Raw genomic sequence first — 17,867 nt, 5'->3', positions numbered from 1 at the left:
GTTTTCTCTACACATTTACATCACCACATTTGAGCTATCAATTTCTCTTGCGTTCCCTAGACTGAACACAAAAGGGGTCCCATGATCTTCCACTCAAAGAGTTCACACTCCGACCTATTGGTTCATAGATAAATCTAAAGAAAACCAAAACATATTATTACCTGAAACAAAAACCAAAATATGCGAATTCAGGTATGCACGATATGGATGGCACTCTCAGCGATGCATTAAGATACAGGGGGTTGTCTATTTATCAATTTTCTTATTCTTTTTTTCCCCTATCAATCACTTTTGGATGGTTAAGATTACTTTGAGATTTATGCAGAAGGGCGACCTAGGCCCAAGACATGGCCTGGTTATGAAGCAGCACATCAGCACATCTCACAGGGTAAAACAGAGACACGCTCTGAAGTGGTGCTGAACCTTTTCACTGCGCTTTGGCGTCGATGTGCTGTTTCATATGAATCTCTAGTTAAACCTCCAAGCTGTGGTGGTCTTTGAATGTCCAGGATGTATCCTACTGGATCAGAGTTTGGAACTCCCCACAATTTTTCAGTGTACTCTCTGGTGGTAGTCCAGTGAAAATTCTGCTTTGTGCATATGATTCTTAAGCAACCCTCACCTAGACCTGTCATGCATCATGTGCCATTACTAGTCTGCAAATGAAAATTAGGGGTTGTTTTCTAATCTATGTGCCATCTGTACTGTTTCTGAAACTTACGAGGAGTTATTTCTAATCTAAATGCATTTCAAAATTAAGAGTGTGAGCTTTGGTGTTCTACAGAGTATTTTACCACGTTATGTAACTTATGAATCAAGTATGTTTTATATTCACTTGTTTAGAACATGAAGATTAGAACATCACTTAATCATGTGGAATGATAAAAAAACGGAACACCGGTCTTTAGGTGCAACAGATGAGTTATATTAATCTGTTGTGTTCGCCTAATTGGAAGCAAAGGATCTCAATTATAAGCGCTGGTCAGAACTCAGCATGTGCTTCATGGTCAGGCTATTTGATTGGAGTTGGCATGTTCGTGCATCTACAACACAAGCTCCCATATAAAAATTCTATGCAAATTTACAGGTTTGAAACATGTGTGAATTGCCTTAAAAAAGTGAAAATGGAACTACATGTGAGGTAAAGTTGACCATCGTGGAACATGAAACAGCCAGGTAACAGTTGACCAGGTGAAACGTACAGCCGGTAAAGATCTGATGTAGTTCAGAAGGTTTGCCACAAATCAATGGACATCTGGATTCTCAATAAAATTATGAATAAAAAGTTTTTTTACATAATTCAACCTTCTTTGTTGCAATTTGATTCATCATGTGCACCAGAAAAGATGGTCATAATAAGATTTTCATATAAATAAGTAGGATGAAGAACATGGATAATGACCAAAATTGTCTTTCATAGATCGATCTTATATACATTTGTGCCCATTTAATAAGCTAAAATTATATATACAAGATTGACGAATCCTTTAAAAGGTGGATGCCAATCGCAAGGCGCCAGAGAGGCAAGGCTTGAGAGATATCTATGAGCTAAGAATGTTCAGTAGAGAAACCCTGATCTGGATCAATCTCCTGAACAAAAACTCAGCACCACTCTCAACATCTGCCATGCTGTGCTCCAGTGCTTGCAACTGCTCCTCCTCACAAACAACCTTCCTTTTCTGAAATCTCTTGGAGACAAGAGACCATTTGCTTGAATTGTTGTTGCCGATTTGCTTTGGCAGTAGAAGTGATGTGGATTCAAGCAGAGAGATGGCCATCTCTCTGGCTTCTTCTAGTAGCCTGACCATCCTGCAACCCTCAGAAGTTGCCCTGATGCTTGTCTTCCTGAATGGCTTTTGTGCCTTCTTCGCGAGGCGAACAAAAGACTCGATCTTGTTTTGAGCAGCCACAGCATCTCCTCTCTTGAGGGCTAGCTGCAACTCATGGATGCTCATCTTCAGCTCTGCCATGCTCTCTTGCATGGCATGGCAGAGATCAATCAGAACTAGGGACCTGTCAAGTTCTTCCTCCACCATCTGCTTCTGTTGGTGCAAGGAGAGGCCAGCTTGGTTTCTGGGCAATAACATGATCTCCTCTATGCTTCTGTAGACATCTCCAAGCCTCCTCAGACCATCACTCATTGTGCCAATGGTTGCGGAAGGCGCAGCGAAGCAAGCTTTCAGGCTCTGCAGCTCTTCTTCCACATTGGATTCAGTGGAGTGAAGCCTGGAGGGCAGACTTGCAGACCTTTGATGGGAAGCCATGTTTGTAATGGTGGATGCCAAGATGTGTTTCTATCAGAAATGAAGGAGAGGAGAAGAACTGATGCTTCCTTGGTGCTCAACAGTTTGCAGTTCATTCTATTTATAGTCAAGAGCAAGAGGCACTGACATTGAGAAGTCATCTCAGCTACCGTTGCTCTATTATTCTCTGTCAACTGACAATGAGGCAACTTCTCTGTTGCGATGTAATCATCTGTCTCCAGGTCACAATGGTGTTCTTTTATTCCAGGGCAGAGACATGAACAAATGAGCTTGAGACCATGTGATGTCTCAACTGTTGGTGGCAAAGCATCTGCAGTTCTGCACGAGTGCTTAGCTCAAAGTCCAGGATGGCAGCAATCCACAAGCAAAAGAACTGGAAAACGAGTCGTGCAACCGAGATGTTCGTTGAAGCACCAGCGGACGCCATCTGGTAGCAATCTGTCAATTTGGTTCCAACTACTTGTAGTTGTACGTACCTGCGTCTCAGTCTTTATGCAGCAGACAGTACTGTTGGCATGTCTCTTATACCAGCAGCATGATCTATGTTGTCACCACTCATGTATCATGTGTCGATTACTTTCTAAATCCTGAGTTTAGTAACATTGATTGATTGATGGATGGCTAAACCATGGGCTCATCGTTGTTAGGTTTGTCCAGGCTCCAGAAAATTCATGGATCCACCATTGTGCCAAACTAACAAGCTAAAATTGAACTAGATGATGACGTTGGTCTCTGTTCCTCTAGACAGCTCAAGTCATTTGTTTCAGAAAAAGAGAGGAAAACCTGAACTATATATCTATCAGATAGGCAGACAACTGCATTGATGTTTATTTGTCAGTAAGAAGCACTTGTACAGTAAATAACAACCACTGACGTTCTGGTTATCTCAATCCTCAGAAGAAGATTCTTGGTTTCTGGCGTTAAACCGTTAAAGGTCCTTTTGTCAGCTTCCATATTTATGTACCTTTGCTGGCTACATTAACAGTTTACTAGTACTCTGCATCAGGTAGCGTTATTGTTTGTAAACATTGAAGTGCGCGTTACTGCATATCTATCTGAGTATCTGCTATGTATGGAACAAAATATCCTAACTTGTCCAGTGGTACATGTTTCTTGCAAATACATTTACTTTGATGTGCTAATATTTTCTCCATTCTGAACTCGAGTTACTTAGATTGTTTGAATAGGATATAAAGTTATATTGTAAAAGTGCAGCGAAATAGGACAGCATATAATTGTTGTTTTTAAATATATACAGAAAATAACAATGCATTAAGCTTGAGGTGGCATAAGTGTGCCTCTAATATAGCTACCTCCTACAAGAAGTGAACATTTCACTTCCATGTCACTGATCTTTCCACAAAATATATAGGATCAAATGTCACAGACCACTCTTTGTTGACGTTGAATAATCATGACAGGGTTAAGGCATGAGTTGAGTTTTGCCTTATTTGGCACGACATGATAGCTGAGATTGCTTTTTGAAGCAGAGTTATTACCATATGAGGTATAGAGTGCCAAATCAATTTATAGTTATAAGTTAGAAAGATCTAAACTCATAAAATTAATGGAGGAAAGGACTAACCCTGGAGAATCCATGACTGGATGTATGTTTTGCTATGCTGTTGAAACCTCTCAAGGCACACTTCATCCAATCGTCTTTTCCTGAGTAAGACCAAAAGTGACAGAATGTTGGTTGAACAAATTAATCGCACGGCACAAATATACCATCAGAATATTTCTATCGACCCATTAAAACTACTTTCTTTACAGTAAACTAAGTTCCTGTTTTAACAAAACTAGGATGGCCACCATTTAATTAACAAATTGTTAGGTTTAAAGTAAAACAACAAATTAACAAATTATACCAGAATCATCTAGAGGCAAGAATCTCTCATACTTTACCATACTAAATAAAAATACTGGAATATAACATATAAATTGTTGCCACACATTGACAAGCTTATTGACCTGCAAAAACTAGAAATATAACATATAAATGTTGCCGCACATTGACAAGCTTATTGACATGCAAAAACTAGACAGCAGATACCACACATAACTGTTGTATGTGCAATATCAACATCAAGTTTGCAAATCGAGAAACAAGCAGCAAATGGTGAATCTGGAAAGAGAGCAAATTAGTCAAACATTTGTCAAATGAAAGGTAGACCAATATGGTATAACACTCAGTTACTCATGTTGCTCTGAGTTGCAACCACTGGAATAAAAATGAACCGGAAGAGTTATTCAAGAAACAAATCTATCTACCAACGTAATTTACATGTACGGCTGCTCAAGGATTAAAAACAGAAAACTCTTGAAAAAAAAATACAAGGCCGGTGAGCAAACACAAACTCCTGTATTTGCAATGGTTCTCATGCTACAATTAGTATACAACATCTGAACAGAGAAAGCTCACTCCAATTCAGACAAACTCATGTCTCAAATAAGCCATTCTTGTACAAGAGAGTCCAATCCGAGTCATCGGACGAGACAAGCTCAAATCCTTCTGCTCTCATAGACTCTGCGACTGAAACAGGGTTTGGAGAAGGCTTGGCATTATACATTTCACTGCAACTATAATCAAACTCAACTGAGCCAAAGCCACATGCTGCCATTTGGTCGCCACATTCTTGCAGGCAAGAAGGGCTAACTGGCTGAAACTTGGAGTCGTCACTGTGTTGAACATATGGTCCATCCTCATCATCAGACCACCACTTGCAGCAGTCGAGATCACCCATGTCAAACATTCTGCTAACTAGCCCTTCTCGCCAAGAGATTCGGGTCTCTGCAGGTACCAGTTTCTGCAAACTCGCACACTTCCCCTTCAATTCTATGCCACAAGGTGACCTCTTAAACGAAGTCAAATCTATCGATTCCAGAGGAGTTGGAGCACCTGAAAACTGGAAGCTAAGATCAGGCAATGGTGCAGGCAAGGCACCATGTTCGCAATAATCGGGATCCCCAGGCCTTGGGGACAAAGTCATCATCTCGAGACATTCTACCACTGGATCCATTTTTGTCAAAGGACGACTGCAAGTCCTCGTCAGCCCTGAGCACTTGCTGTTCCATGACTCATTGGAGATCGCTGTCGGATCAGCTGCCAATCCATAGCTGGAGCTGCCCAGCCCTTGCTGGGAACACAAGGACTTGAGTCCTCTAGAGGACAGTGATTGTGATGCCCTCTTCACAATAAGGGAGAAGGGACTAATGCTGTCGCCGGTACTCGGCGTCTTCTGCGCGGGGAGGAATCCCGATGATGGTGTTGTCTCAGACAATTCGGATGCCGGCGTGCCAATGTCCAGTAGACCACCGAGCACCGGCGAGCTCAACAGCCCCGTGCAGTCGGGGGAGAATTGCCAGAAGGCGTCCTCCAAGGAGCATCTCGGCACAAAGATCTCATCGCCCAGCAAATCCACCCCGCGTTCCTCATGCGGTGACGGCAGCCAGTTCACCGATGCCTCGTTGGCGCATTTCGTCGAGCACGTCCCGGCCCCATCCCCCGACGGCGAGGACAGCCACTGGATCGACGCCCTGGACGGGTCGGCGTCGAGGTCCTCGCTCGCCCCCTCCCCGGCGATGGCCAGGATGCCCCTGGGCCGGCACTTGCGCCGGTCGCCGACCCCCGGCACGACGTGGTGGCCCGCCGCGAAGCACGCCGGCGTGGCGGAGCCGCAGGGCAGCACCTCCGGCGAGATCGAGGCGTGGATCGGCGGCGTCGCCCCGGACGCCGGCGTGGCCCCTGCGTCCGCCTTCCTCTGCGGCGTTAGCGCCTCGGCAAGATGCAGCACCTGCTGCTGCTGCTGCTGATGATGATGCAGCTGCTCCCTCGCCGGCGGCGCTTGCTTCCTCGCCGTCCCCGTCCTGATCAGACCACCACCACCACCCGACCTCGGCATCCGCTCCACCCGGGCCGTCCTCGACTCCTGATCCGCCACCCGCCGCTGGCGCCCCCTCCCGGCCTCAGCCGCCGGGGTCGGGGTCGGGGTCGGGGTGGGGGTCCTCGACCTGGAACCCGACGCGGAGGAGACAAGGAACCTGAAACACCCACCGCGCGCGGCGGAGGCGTCCCCGGAGTTGAGATCGGAGAGCGGGCTGCGGCGGCGGCGGGGGGCACCGGCGACAACATTCTTGGCGGTCTTGGGCGCCGTCCCGGGGGACGGGGAAGGGGAGACCCTCCTCGGCTTGGACGCGGAGGAGGAGGAGGAGGAGGAGGACGGCTTGGACGCCCTGGGCATCATGGTTGCGGCGGCGAGAGGCGGCGGGGTCAGGGCGGCGGCGAGGGCATCGGGGTTTGGGTTTTGGGGAAGACTAGTAGCCGTTGGAGGACTTGGATCTCTAGGTGTGATGTGTTAACCGCCGTCAGCGAGGGGAGGAGCATTCAATTTGTGTAACGGTAAAAAGGGCCAGGGACAACGGGACAGAATGCACATATTTTTATGAAAAGGATTCATATGCTGCCCTTTCCAAATATTTAGGTTAAAAATTATCGGGGGCATTTAACTTTTCGCCGCTCTTATAAATATTGATAATATATTTTTTACTGAATCTACATGTAATAGACTCATGAGGATTCATATGTCATAAACAGTGAGTGACAATCTGTTTTGGCCGCTCATGAAAACGACAAAAAGTTAAATTTGCCAAATTACCGGGTCATCTTTTGGCTTTGGGTGGGTTTTAAACTAAAATTTAAATTCTCGCCCTTAAACTTGAAGTTGATTTTAAGGTTTTTCATCGAAGTTTATTTTCCAGCTTTGGATTTTATATCAGTATGAACACGTATATAAAAGTTTTATTCGTAAATTATTTATGTTTGCAAAATATAATGTTTGACTTTTTCTTCTAAACACCCTGAAGATGACCCTGTCATTGTATATGTTTAAATTCAATGTCTCGTTAGAGCGAGTATAATAAGAGCACCATGCATCTAGTAGGATTAACATAGCACTAAGATATCACGTACGATGGGGGATAGTGTGGTGGAGGAGAGAACAGAGGAGTCATCATTTATGCAAGAAGCAACCTCAACGCAAACACCAAAACAAAAGGTGAAATAGAAAGGGTGGATTGGACAAATAATAGTTGAAATTAAAGCTAGTGTAGTGTAAGTGTCGTATGTGTCATATATTAGAACTAGCATCTGGCTCTACTATTAAACTTGCTTTAAGTGATATAAACAGGCTTCGAATAGAATATTATCGCATCATAGATGAGATTACGTGGAAGAGATTGATGAAAGGTAAAAAAAAAGGCAAGATACAAATTTTTCACCGGTTGCAGTCAAAGACTCTAAGATGTTGTGTATGTCTGAGAGATTAATCATATGTTGATGATATAGTATGTGTTTATGTGTAACCGATATAAATTTTCTATATTTAGTTCTTAAAGATATGAAAAAGATATCAGAAAATTTTTCACCGGTTGCGGCCGCCGAAGTCGGGTTCGAGGAACTGGCGCTTCCACTGCAGCTCGTGCTTCAGGACGTCCATGGCTCGCCGCTCGCTGTGGCGCCGAGTCATTAGCTGCGGTTTCAATTTGGATCGATGGATCGGGTCCGCATCGCGGATCGGAGAGGTGATTGGTTCTGGAAGCATCGGACACGAAGACGAAGGGGCGCCTGCGCAAACAACCCATTTGAGGAGGCTCGGCCCAGGAAGAAAGCAGGCGGCCCGTGGAGGCCTGGCGAAGCAGCCCAACGGCCCACGACGAACGAAAATCATGGCAGAATCCTTTTTATAGCAGCATAGATATAGATATAGAATAAATATAGGTAGAGAATAGGGGTAGAAAAAGATTTAAATTTTAAAAGAGAAAAAAATAAAAAAACAGATTAATATAATAGTATATTATTTTACAAACGCGTATATCCAAATTGAACCGGATATTATGTGAGGGCTTATTAATTTAGGGTTCGGTAGTCAATCCGTCGCCGCCCGCCGCCGGGAATCGAAGCGCAAGACAAGATGACGCCGCGTGACAACGGCACCGCCGCCGTCCACGGCGACAACGGCGAAGAGAAGACGACGAAGAAGAAGGTGGTAACCTGCGGCTACATCTGCGACGATCCGGTGATCTTCTTCGTCCCATGGGGCGGGGGCATGAGGAAAGACGTCGCCTACGGCATGTGGCTGCTGTCGCTCGTCTACGCCGTGCTCTCCCTCTACCTTCTTCTATGGCGCGTTCCCGGCGACCAGCCGCTGACCTGGGTCTGCGCCTTCTCCCTCCTCCTTTGCTCCTACATGTTCTTCTGGATCATCTCCCTGTCAGCCGCCATCACCAAGCTCGCCGCCTTCACCGGCATCACCTACGGCGTCCTGCTGGCCTCCGCCGCCGGACAAGTCCTCGGCCCGGTCGCCGGCATGGCCGCCGTGGTTCTTGACCTGATCATCACCACCGGGGTCTTGGGCCACGCCGTCGCCGAGCATCGGCAGCGCACGGGCAGCGAGAAGGCTGCAGCCGCGCAGCTCACCTGGGAGCTAACGGCGGGTGAAGACGAAGGGTTCTACGTCGACTTCCTCCCGAGCTTCGTCGTCCTCGGCGCGTCCAGCGTCTTCGCGCTGGCGGGCGCGGCGTGGCTGGTCGTCGACGTCGTGGACAGATTGCCCCCGGATGATCCCGTCGCCGCCGCCGCCGCCGTGTTCGATGTCTCGCTGGGGACGTGGATCGTCTCCTGCCAGTGGAGCATGCTTCTCTTCACCGCCGTGCTCCGTGAGCCGTTTGCCGTGATCAATGAGGGTAACACCGTGTCCTGCATGGCTACGGCGTGCTCGGCTGGCCTGTTCATGCTTGCTGCTTTGCTTCTCGCCGTCTTTGTGTGCAAGATTCCTGGAATCTTGGTGGTCTTACTCTCGCCCATGGCCATGACTGGATTTCTTGGTTATCTCGTCGCCGTCTACTCACACTACAGGTCACTAAGAGGTATATATATATAGTACTAGCCGTCCGTCTCTAAATATTTGACGTTGATGATTTTTTTATACACGTTTGACTATTCGTCTTATTTAATTTTTTTTAAATAAGTAAGCTATATATATATGCATAAAAGTATATTTAACAATAAATAAAATAATATTAAAATAATTAATAATTATGTTAGTTTTTTTAATAGGACGAATAGTTAAAACATGTATAATAAAGTCAACGGCGTCAAATATTTAGAGATAGAGGGAGTATTAACTACCTTCATTGCATATGTTATGGAGCGAGACATCACGATTGGAGGTCTATTTTTGCAATTTTGTCAGAGCGAGAGCAACACCTTGCGAAGACGAACCGACGTACGACGCTGCTGACGTATCGAATCGTTACTGTTTTTATAATAGCATAGATATATGGTGCTAAAACATACCGGCCGTTTCCTTTTTCATTTGAAGGCCAATCCCCTAAGTAAATTGCATTGCAACTTAATTTAGTCGGTCACTGATTGATTCCTTCTACTCCTTTTACTGTATTCTAGGCAAGCTTCAACTCAAGAAGCCTGAGCATGATGGCAAGCTCCAAGTCAAGAGTCCGGAGCATGCTGGCAAGCTTGAAGTCAAGATCGAATCCTGAGCATGAGATATATATGTGTGTGTGTGTGTATATATATATATATATATATATATATATATATATATATATATATATATATATATATATATATATATGGCAAACTTAAAGTATAGAATCTGGGGCAAGAATTTATGAATTCTAGGTAAATTCAGATCTTGGACAACATAAGTAGTCAAGCAGAGATCTGTGCGTCTTGACCTGTGCACCCTAGTTTGTTTATCTTGGCTCTGTGTTATGCCCTTGTTTTTGTCTGGACTCTAGCTAGTTTATCAGGTTTTAGCGCGCGTTTGTTCTTTCTTTCTTTTTTTTGTCGTCGCAGCGTTGGATTATTCTAGTCCTGGTACTTCGAATTGTGGTTAGGCTTTTGTTAATTTGGAGGTTTAATTAGGTAGTCGGAGTTCGCATTTTACCTTCTTGTGCGCCTCCCGGAGAGCGCCTATGCCTATACTTAGAGCAACTCCATCAGTTAGGTAAAAATAGTTTCTTAAATCTGTTATTTTAGCAAGTTTGTAACCAATACGGCAAAAGAAAAATTGTTTTATCTTCGACAGTTAGAGATATTCTACTTGTCAAAAACAGATTAAGCTTTCAAAACGGTCGAAAGTTAACTGAGATCGCAGAAGTCCACTCGTCGTTCTCATCGCCCTGCGCTCCCCGGCAGCCGCGACGCCCGCGCCACGCCTCCCGCGCCAGCGCCGCCCTCGCCACGTCTGAATAACATATATATTCGACGCTGCAAGCAGACTATATAACAGCTATCATTTTCATGTAACCAGTAGAAATGTCCTAGATTACATTGTGCAAGCAGGCTAATTCACGTATTTCAAATGCAAAGTTCTGAAGAAGATTAATACCATTCAGTCTCACTGGGCAGAAGATGAATGTATATAAATTTAATTAGATTATCAATCATATATCTATATGTTCATCCGGATAGCAATGCAGTTGAGTGAGTCATGCATGGTCACTTAATTAGACCCAACATTGTAACAGTACACTTTCAAATTTTGGTAACTATGGTCTGTTAGGTTTGTAGGGCAGTATAAACCTGTTCACATCATCAGTTTTTGTTCTCCTGTCTACACTATATTGCTAATGCATTCTGTTCTTTTGGGTCCACCTTTATTCTCCAGGACTAATTAAAAGCATGCTTTTTTGTCATGCTACTTTTTTTAGTGTCTTATTATCGATGAAGCTGATCGTCTACTTGAGCAGAACTTTGAGGAGGATATGAAACAGATATTTAAACGCATTCCTCTGGTATATATCATCTGCGTCTGACAATTATCACTATATACAAACCATAAGTTGTAGTTCTACGCTGACATAATGTGTTTTTCTTTTGTAAATCACCACTTATGCTATGTAGAATAGATAGACAGTTCTTTTTTCTGCTACACTATTTATACTGCCCTAGAAATATGAATTTTGTGGCTCCTCTTCAGTTAGCTCATGTGATGGTCCTAATACCTACACTATTTCCAGACTTCAGTTAGCTCATGTGATGGTCCTAATACCTACACTATTTCCAGAGACAAATTATATCGATCCATTGAACCAAGACTCCCTTTGCAAGCTGATCTGCTTCACCTCTACGGCCATTACCACCAATAATATACCCAAGAGTTTGTGGATGATCCATAACTGCAATACGCGGGCATGGAGGGGCGAGTGGGAGAAGTCTGTTACCTGCATAAGACAAGTTCAAGGCAGCGACGAGCTAGGCCACGGCGAGGTGGCGCACGTGCGGGGGTCAGCGGCGGGGCGATGGGGTGGCGGGGGCGCCAACGGACGCGAGCGGGCCAAGGCGCCAGGCGGCAAAGGCGATGCGCGGTGTCGCGATGAATTGGCCGTGCCGAGGTGGCGCGCGTGCGGAGGACAGTGGCGGGGCGACGGGGCAGCGGAGGCGGCGGCGCTAGGGGATGGCGGCGGTGGCATCGCGACGCTGGGACGCTAAGGAGATGGCGTCGGCACAAAAAAATGCGTGCGCTGAAAGTTCCTGGCGAAGGCGCGAGAGAGAAACCCAAGATCGTATTTTTCTGGATGCCAAGTGAAACCTCATCTCGCATATATACGCGCAAACGGGAGGATATGGCAAATTTCTAAAATTTGGAAACCCAGATGCCAGACCGTTGGAAGCAGTTTTTTTAGAATTTGCCAAAAAAACAGAGATGACAAGTTTGGATGGGAAACGGTTGGAGTTGCTCTTATAGGTCAAAATTTAAATTTTAAAACTTGGTTTGATTTTTTTCAGTAGTTTTTGGGCTTAATTTTTCACCATGGTTTAATTAGTTTGCAATATTTATTTTAATTCTAGAACAATAAAAACATATACAAAAAGTTTTACCATAAATTATTTTTATTGACTAATTAAATTGCATTTTGGACTACTTTTTGATATCCTATTTGCATATCGGACCAGGCAATGGTAAGTGTTTGCACTTTAGACCAGGATTTTGGGGAAGTTTTTTATCACTTCTCAAGTGGACATCTCTCATTTCTTTCGTATCATCTAATAGTCAAAGAAAATTTGAAAAAAATGACAAAATGGATTAATATGAGATATCACTCTATAAACGTGTAAATTTAAATTCAAATTATAAAAGTTGTAACAGAAATAATAAGGAATAATTAAGTTCACCAGAGGTCCCTCAAACTTACTTAACCATAAAATCAGAAATGTGTACCCATAAACTCATATAAACCGTTCAAAAAAGTTCTTCGGCAGTATTAACTCAATTTTGACTATTTTGATGATGTGGCATATAGTGGGCCCAACATGTCGGCAGCTCGATTTTTTTTCCTCTTTTCTTATTTTCTTCATCTCTCTCCCTTCTCTGTGTCGGTGGTGCTCATCAACAGCGCTGGCTACACCGCCTATACCAACTACATGTCGCTATCGGCCACCGCCGTCGACCTAGTCGGACTTTGCCGAGCATTTTTTTCATCCTGGAGCAGGTACCATGAGCTATCATTATTTTCTATGTAAAATTTGGTACCTCTTGGTACATTAGATACTAGAAGATACCAAATTTTACATAGAAAACAGTAATACCTCATGATACCTCCTCAAAGATAGAAAAAATGCTCAACTCTGCCACTCCCCACGGCGATCTGCGACAACTGCGTCAAGTCGGTCATCACCAAGCTCCTCTCGCTCTACAACTCCGCCGCCCGCGCCGCTATGGGAATGACTCGTTCCTTGAGAAAATTTCATCTACAAATACAATTATAAGCATATAAAATTTGACTTAAAAATATGTAATACCGATAGAAAAAAATCTACATAGAAATATAGTTTATAAGTATCTAAAAATCACCTTAAATATTAATAAAGTAATAGGAAAGTAATCCACCATGTATACTCTCATGGTCTAAAAAATTCATATTAATCGAAAGAAAATGAGAATCCGATTACAAATAAAAATTCAGAATAAATAAAGGAAAGTAAAAAAAAATGAGTTCATGTAAAAATTGAATGTATAAAAGTAATTAATGTTATGAGAAAGTCCATCTACAAATACAATTAGAAACATCTAACATTTCAATTAAAAATAAGTAATATTGAGAGAAAGAGTACACATAGAAAAATATTAGTTAGATGTATCTAAATCCGGCTTGAGAAAATAGTTTATGTAGGAGTATAATTTAGAATACAGGTAGAAATGCAAAATCAGAACAAAATATTAATAAAAACACAAGAATAGTCCATGTGGAAATATAATTTAGAAAAATATAAAATTCATGTTTAAAATTTAAAAATAAGTAATACAGAGGTAAAAACCATGTATGGAACTGTAGATGCAGTTTATGGAAAACATGAAATTTGGATTAAGAATTAAAAATAATCAAGTCAAGAGTAAAGTCCACGTAGAAACAATGAGAAACATCTAAAATTCGGACCAAAATAAGTAATATTAAGAAAAATAGGTCACATGGACATACAATTTAGAAGTATTTATGATTGGGATTAAAATATATATATTATAGAGGAGAAAAGAGTGTCTGAAGGAGTAACATTTAGAAATATTTTAAATTTGAATTATAAATAAATAATATTAAAAGGTTCATGTAAAAATGATTATTATAAAAAAGGAGTTCATCCCTGGGTTTAATTCTGAAATACTATAAATCTAAATAAAAATAAATAATGTTGAGTGAAGAGTCCACATTGTATATCTATATTAATTGAAGGATCTTTTAGGGGCTCACATAAATTGTCACATTAATTAAGAATTCTTAGAATGCAGGTGTTAAGAGAATAAAAGGAAAAATATTTTGATTCTCCAATCCACGTAACAAATAGAACTAATAGATGAGGTTGGAACCTCAAACCTATACCAAGGCCCGGTTTAGTTCCAAAAACTTTTCTTAAAAAAAACATCACACTGAATCTACGGATATCTAAATGAAGCATTAAATATACATGAACAATAAAACTAATTACACAATTATGAGGGAAATCGTGAGACGGATTGTTAAGCCTAATTGGTACATGATTAGCCATAAGTGCTACAGTACCAACATATGCTAATAACGGATTAATTAGACTCAAAAAATCCGTCTCGCGGTTTCCAGATGGAATCTAAAATTTGTTTGATAACTAGAATACATTTAATATTTCAAATGTGTGACCGTACATGTTGATGTGTCCTCCCTCCCAGAAACTATATTAACAAGAATATCAGACATATAACTTTGATCAAGTTAGATTGTGTTCAAATTATATTTCTATTTTACATACTTTTTTAATAAAATGTGAAAGTATATATATGCTATTATCTGCAAAAATTATGACAATTCCAGTCGTGTAATCCACGTGTACAACCACACTGGTTTATACATGAAATGAAATAAAGGATAACCGATGTTCGCTCATTAATTCGCTATTGTACTATAATTCCTCGATCTCCTTTTCGCATGGACAACTACTATTATAAATTTGTTTCTTTTTTCCAAACTGCCCCTGATGTCAGGACGGGCCAAAATAATGCATGCCTGGCTACGATAATCTTCATCCGAGAAAGATTAAATGGAGTCATGCAGCTCACTGTCTTTCCCCTTCTCTGGTAATGCTTATAATTCCACATTTAAATTTTTAATCTTAAATTTAGAGTAAATTTTGGAGTTTTTATATTTTATTTTATTAGCTTTAGCTTTAGATCACAAGAACACATACATAACAATTTATTCATAATTATTTTATTTATAAATATACCGTTTGCCCTGGACTTAGTTTTACGAGGATCTCTTTCTAAAATATTAGCGGGATACTCCTAAGCCACAGATTTTCCTTGAGCTTTACTGCAGTCAACGAAATAAAAGGATTTTTGACATTTCATAAAATAATGAAGTGACCGCTTCCTAAGAAGAAACAAATTGTGACAAAAGAAATATAGACATGTACACGTCTTAAATGAGAGATGGTTTAACGTTGGAGTCAATATAAGAAGAAACTAAATTTAAAGGAGAGATGATTAAAGAGAGAATGCTAGACTTGTTTATTGATGAATGTATAATTTATTTATATATTAGATTTATTAATAACTACCCCTCCATATTTTTTTATATGACGTTGTTGACTTTTAGTTCCATGTTTAATCATTTGTCTTATTCAAAAAATTATATAATTATTGATTATTTTTTATATTATGATTTATTATTATAAAAACTTTAAGTATGTCTCATAGTTTTGCATATTTGGATATAAATTTTGAATAAAACGAACAGTCAAACGTGAAACTAAAAGTCAACGGTGTTATATAAAAAAATATGGAGGGAGTATATAAATAAAAAACCTTATAAAATCTGAAATATAGCTGCAGTACTAACTCTATATAGTTGGGTTTTGAATTTTAAATCCCCCGGTTTTGTTTGTGGGGGAGGGCGTTTGCTTCCCTGCAGGTACTTTTCGTCAAACTCCACCTGCCAGGCCACAGCCCCATCACATACAGTATACTCCTAGGCAACCTACTGTTGGGTAGAGCTAGCTAGAGGTGCTGGAGTAGACTGCAGCACGGCTACCGGTATTACGTTGCTCGTTGCGATGATACTACGCCGTATCAATTGTAGGAGTACTGTGAACATATAAACCAGTATTAGCGCGGTGCTCTTTTGTCGTTTCATATTATTTCTCAGCTTTTCTACGTACGTATTCTTTCTTAAACCGTTAAACGATGTACTTTTAAAAATGATTTTATATTGATATTCATCGTATCGATCACCTTTGTGAGTAGAAATTTAATTTTATATTAGTTAGTTTTAATGTTAGATCTTTCATCTTTTCTCCGGGAAAAAAACATAGCCTACATTACTATACATTAGCAACATAAAATAATACATGAAATATAAGGTGCAAGAAATAAATCAGAAATATATGAAACTATGAACCGACGCAGTTAAATTAGAAATACATGAACTATAAATCAGAAATAATGCATGAATTTTACAGGAATTTCAAAGGAAACAGGTCAATTCCTCCAATTTTCCTGTAAAAATCCTTTGAAACGAATAGGCCCCATAACATGGGCATCAACGCCAGCCCATATACAACAGCCGTGGTACTGGTAAAAATTATTGAATTTGGAGAGCGTAAATTAAACATGGAAAAAACAGAGGATTAGAGTTAGGAAAGTGGACAAAATAACACATTCTACTAATGTTGTATTCTCTCCGTACCAAAATAACTTCATCACAGCAATAAAAATGAAATTATTGAAATATTTTTCACTTTATGAAATCGCAATGCACCTGTCCAATGCATTTTATTTCGTACTTTTGGAAATTCCAATATCTCAGGGATGAAGTTACTTTTAAACAACCAAGATGAAAAAGAAGATACACTTTTCTTTTTCGGCTATGGAGTTTTACAACAAACTTTGGAGCTGTGGTGCTGCAGCACTGCGTTGCGTATGCTGGTCAGGCAGACAGTCAGGCTAAACTAAAGCTGGCCACAGTGTTGGGGGTGGGTGAGGCGCCGTCGGTCACCACCGCTTGATCGACCAGGTGAACATAGTGTACTAATCGATCGTTCATTTGTTTGAAAATAAAAAACATAATAATGAAAAGTATCGATCCTTTTGGTGGTGTATCATGGGTACGTACGGTGCGTGTCGAGGCTGTACCATATACGTGACAGTGAGCCCAGTCCATGGCGACGGGCGTTATGTCCTTCCTGGCTCTGGGCCTCTGGCAAAGGCAGGCTAAAGCTGAACTAGCCTGCACTACTGTAACCCGTACACACTTGTAGTAAATCTTTTTGCTTTTTGTTTATATCTATAAGCTAAAATCAAAACTTCAACGCTTTAAAGGTAGTTGATTTTGGAGCTTTTCATTAAACCTGGAAAAAACAATTTATCCCAGGTTTGTCAATTTTACAAGTGTACGTACACACAACACCAAACGATTACAGAACCAGCCACAGCAACGGTACAAGTTTAATTAGATTGAAAATACGCTGTTCACCTCCGTGCTTGTGTTGTACCAAACCGGTGGCAACCAGCAGGTGCAAAAGGAGCAGCAGTCTCACCTTCAAGCTAGCAGTGTACCATGCATATTTTTGTTTTCGATATAAAAAGCCTTTTCACTAGTCAGTGTATTAATTATTTGAACATATCATGCATGATTATTCTGTGTTTCATATAGTATATATCCTTTTTTTCGATGGATGAAAAACATTCTAGAATTATTTGCTTGCATGGTTATATTTTATGAGGGAGGGATATGATATATATAGAGAGAGAGCAAGCACTACTGGTTCCGTGCGTGTTGGCTGCTGCCTCGTGGTAGCGTGGTGCAGAAGCCAGCAGCCCAGCCAGCCATCACGTGAGGTGAGCAACACAGGACAGGAGAGCGCGCGCGCACACACACCTCGCCTCCTCTCCCTCTTCTCCCCTAGGACCTCGCAGAGAGGAGGAGGCCGGGGTACTAGTTGCTCGCTCCCTCGGAAATCCAAAGCCGGCGGGCCGGCGACCATGGCCGCTGCTCTCCGACGTCTTCTGGCCTCGCACTGGCGCCTCCTCCTCCTCTTCCTCCTCCCGGCGCTCG

The 17,867-nt window shown here is 41.7% G+C and overlaps 3 protein-coding genes across 4 annotated transcripts; 1 reads left to right on the top strand and 2 right to left on the bottom strand.

The window, feature by feature from the left end:
- Nucleotides 1–1,541: 1,541 nt before the first annotated feature.
- Nucleotides 1,542–2,264, bottom strand: LOC102701945. Its single transcript, XM_006662691.2, has one exon. The coding sequence runs from the start codon at nucleotides 2,262–2,264 to the stop codon at nucleotides 1,542–1,544; it is 723 nt and encodes a 240-aa protein (XP_006662754.1).
- Nucleotides 2,265–4,426: 2,162 nt separating this feature from the next.
- LOC102714782 lies at nucleotides 4,427–6,573 on the bottom strand. Its single transcript, XM_040529035.1, has one exon. The coding sequence runs from the start codon at nucleotides 6,506–6,508 to the stop codon at nucleotides 4,703–4,705; it is 1,806 nt and encodes a 601-aa protein (XP_040384969.1). The 5' UTR covers nucleotides 6,509–6,573; the 3' UTR covers nucleotides 4,427–4,702.
- Nucleotides 6,574–8,159: 1,586 nt separating this feature from the next.
- On the top strand, nucleotides 8,160–9,822 carry LOC102714508. Of its 2 annotated transcripts, none has more exons than XM_040529108.1 (2): nucleotides 8,160–9,177; nucleotides 9,727–9,822. In XM_040529108.1, the coding sequence occupies exons 1-2, from the start codon at nucleotides 8,234–8,236 to the stop codon at nucleotides 9,749–9,751; spliced, it is 969 nt and encodes a 322-aa protein (XP_040385042.1). In that variant the 5' UTR covers nucleotides 8,160–8,233; the 3' UTR covers nucleotides 9,752–9,822. The 2 variants fall into 2 exon arrangements, with proteins under 2 accessions (XP_040385042.1, XP_006663236.1); XM_006663173.3 differs by having other exon boundaries at nucleotides 8,160–9,188.
- The last annotated feature ends 8,045 nt before the right edge of the window (nucleotides 9,823–17,867 follow it).

The sequence above is a fragment of the Oryza brachyantha genome, chromosome 11, assembly GCF_000231095.2.
Source record: "Oryza brachyantha chromosome 11, ObraRS2, whole genome shotgun sequence".
NCBI lineage: Eukaryota > Viridiplantae > Streptophyta > Magnoliopsida > Poales > Poaceae > Oryza > Oryza brachyantha.
The sequence above is the reverse complement of the archived record's forward strand: the minus strand, read 5'-3'. Positions and strand labels throughout refer to the sequence as shown.

What these genes read in the sequence shown, in the direction of transcription:
- LOC102701945 (XM_006662691.2), bottom strand. Translation starts at nt 2,264, where the DNA reads ATGGCTTCCCATCAAAGGTCTGCAAGTCTGCCCTCCAGGCTTCACTCC.
- LOC102714782 (XM_040529035.1), bottom strand. Translation starts at nt 6,508, where the DNA reads ATGATGCCCAGGGCGTCCAAGCCGTCCTCCTCCTCCTCCTCCTCCTCC.
- LOC102714508 (XM_006663173.3), top strand. Translation starts at nt 8,234, where the DNA reads ATGACGCCGCGTGACAACGGCACCGCCGCCGTCCACGGCGACAACGGC. An exon ending in ACACTACAGGTCACTAAGAG is followed by an intron (nt 9,189 to 9,726) that starts GTATATATATAT and finishes ACTGTATTCTAG; the next exon opens with GCAAGCTTCAACTCAAGAAG.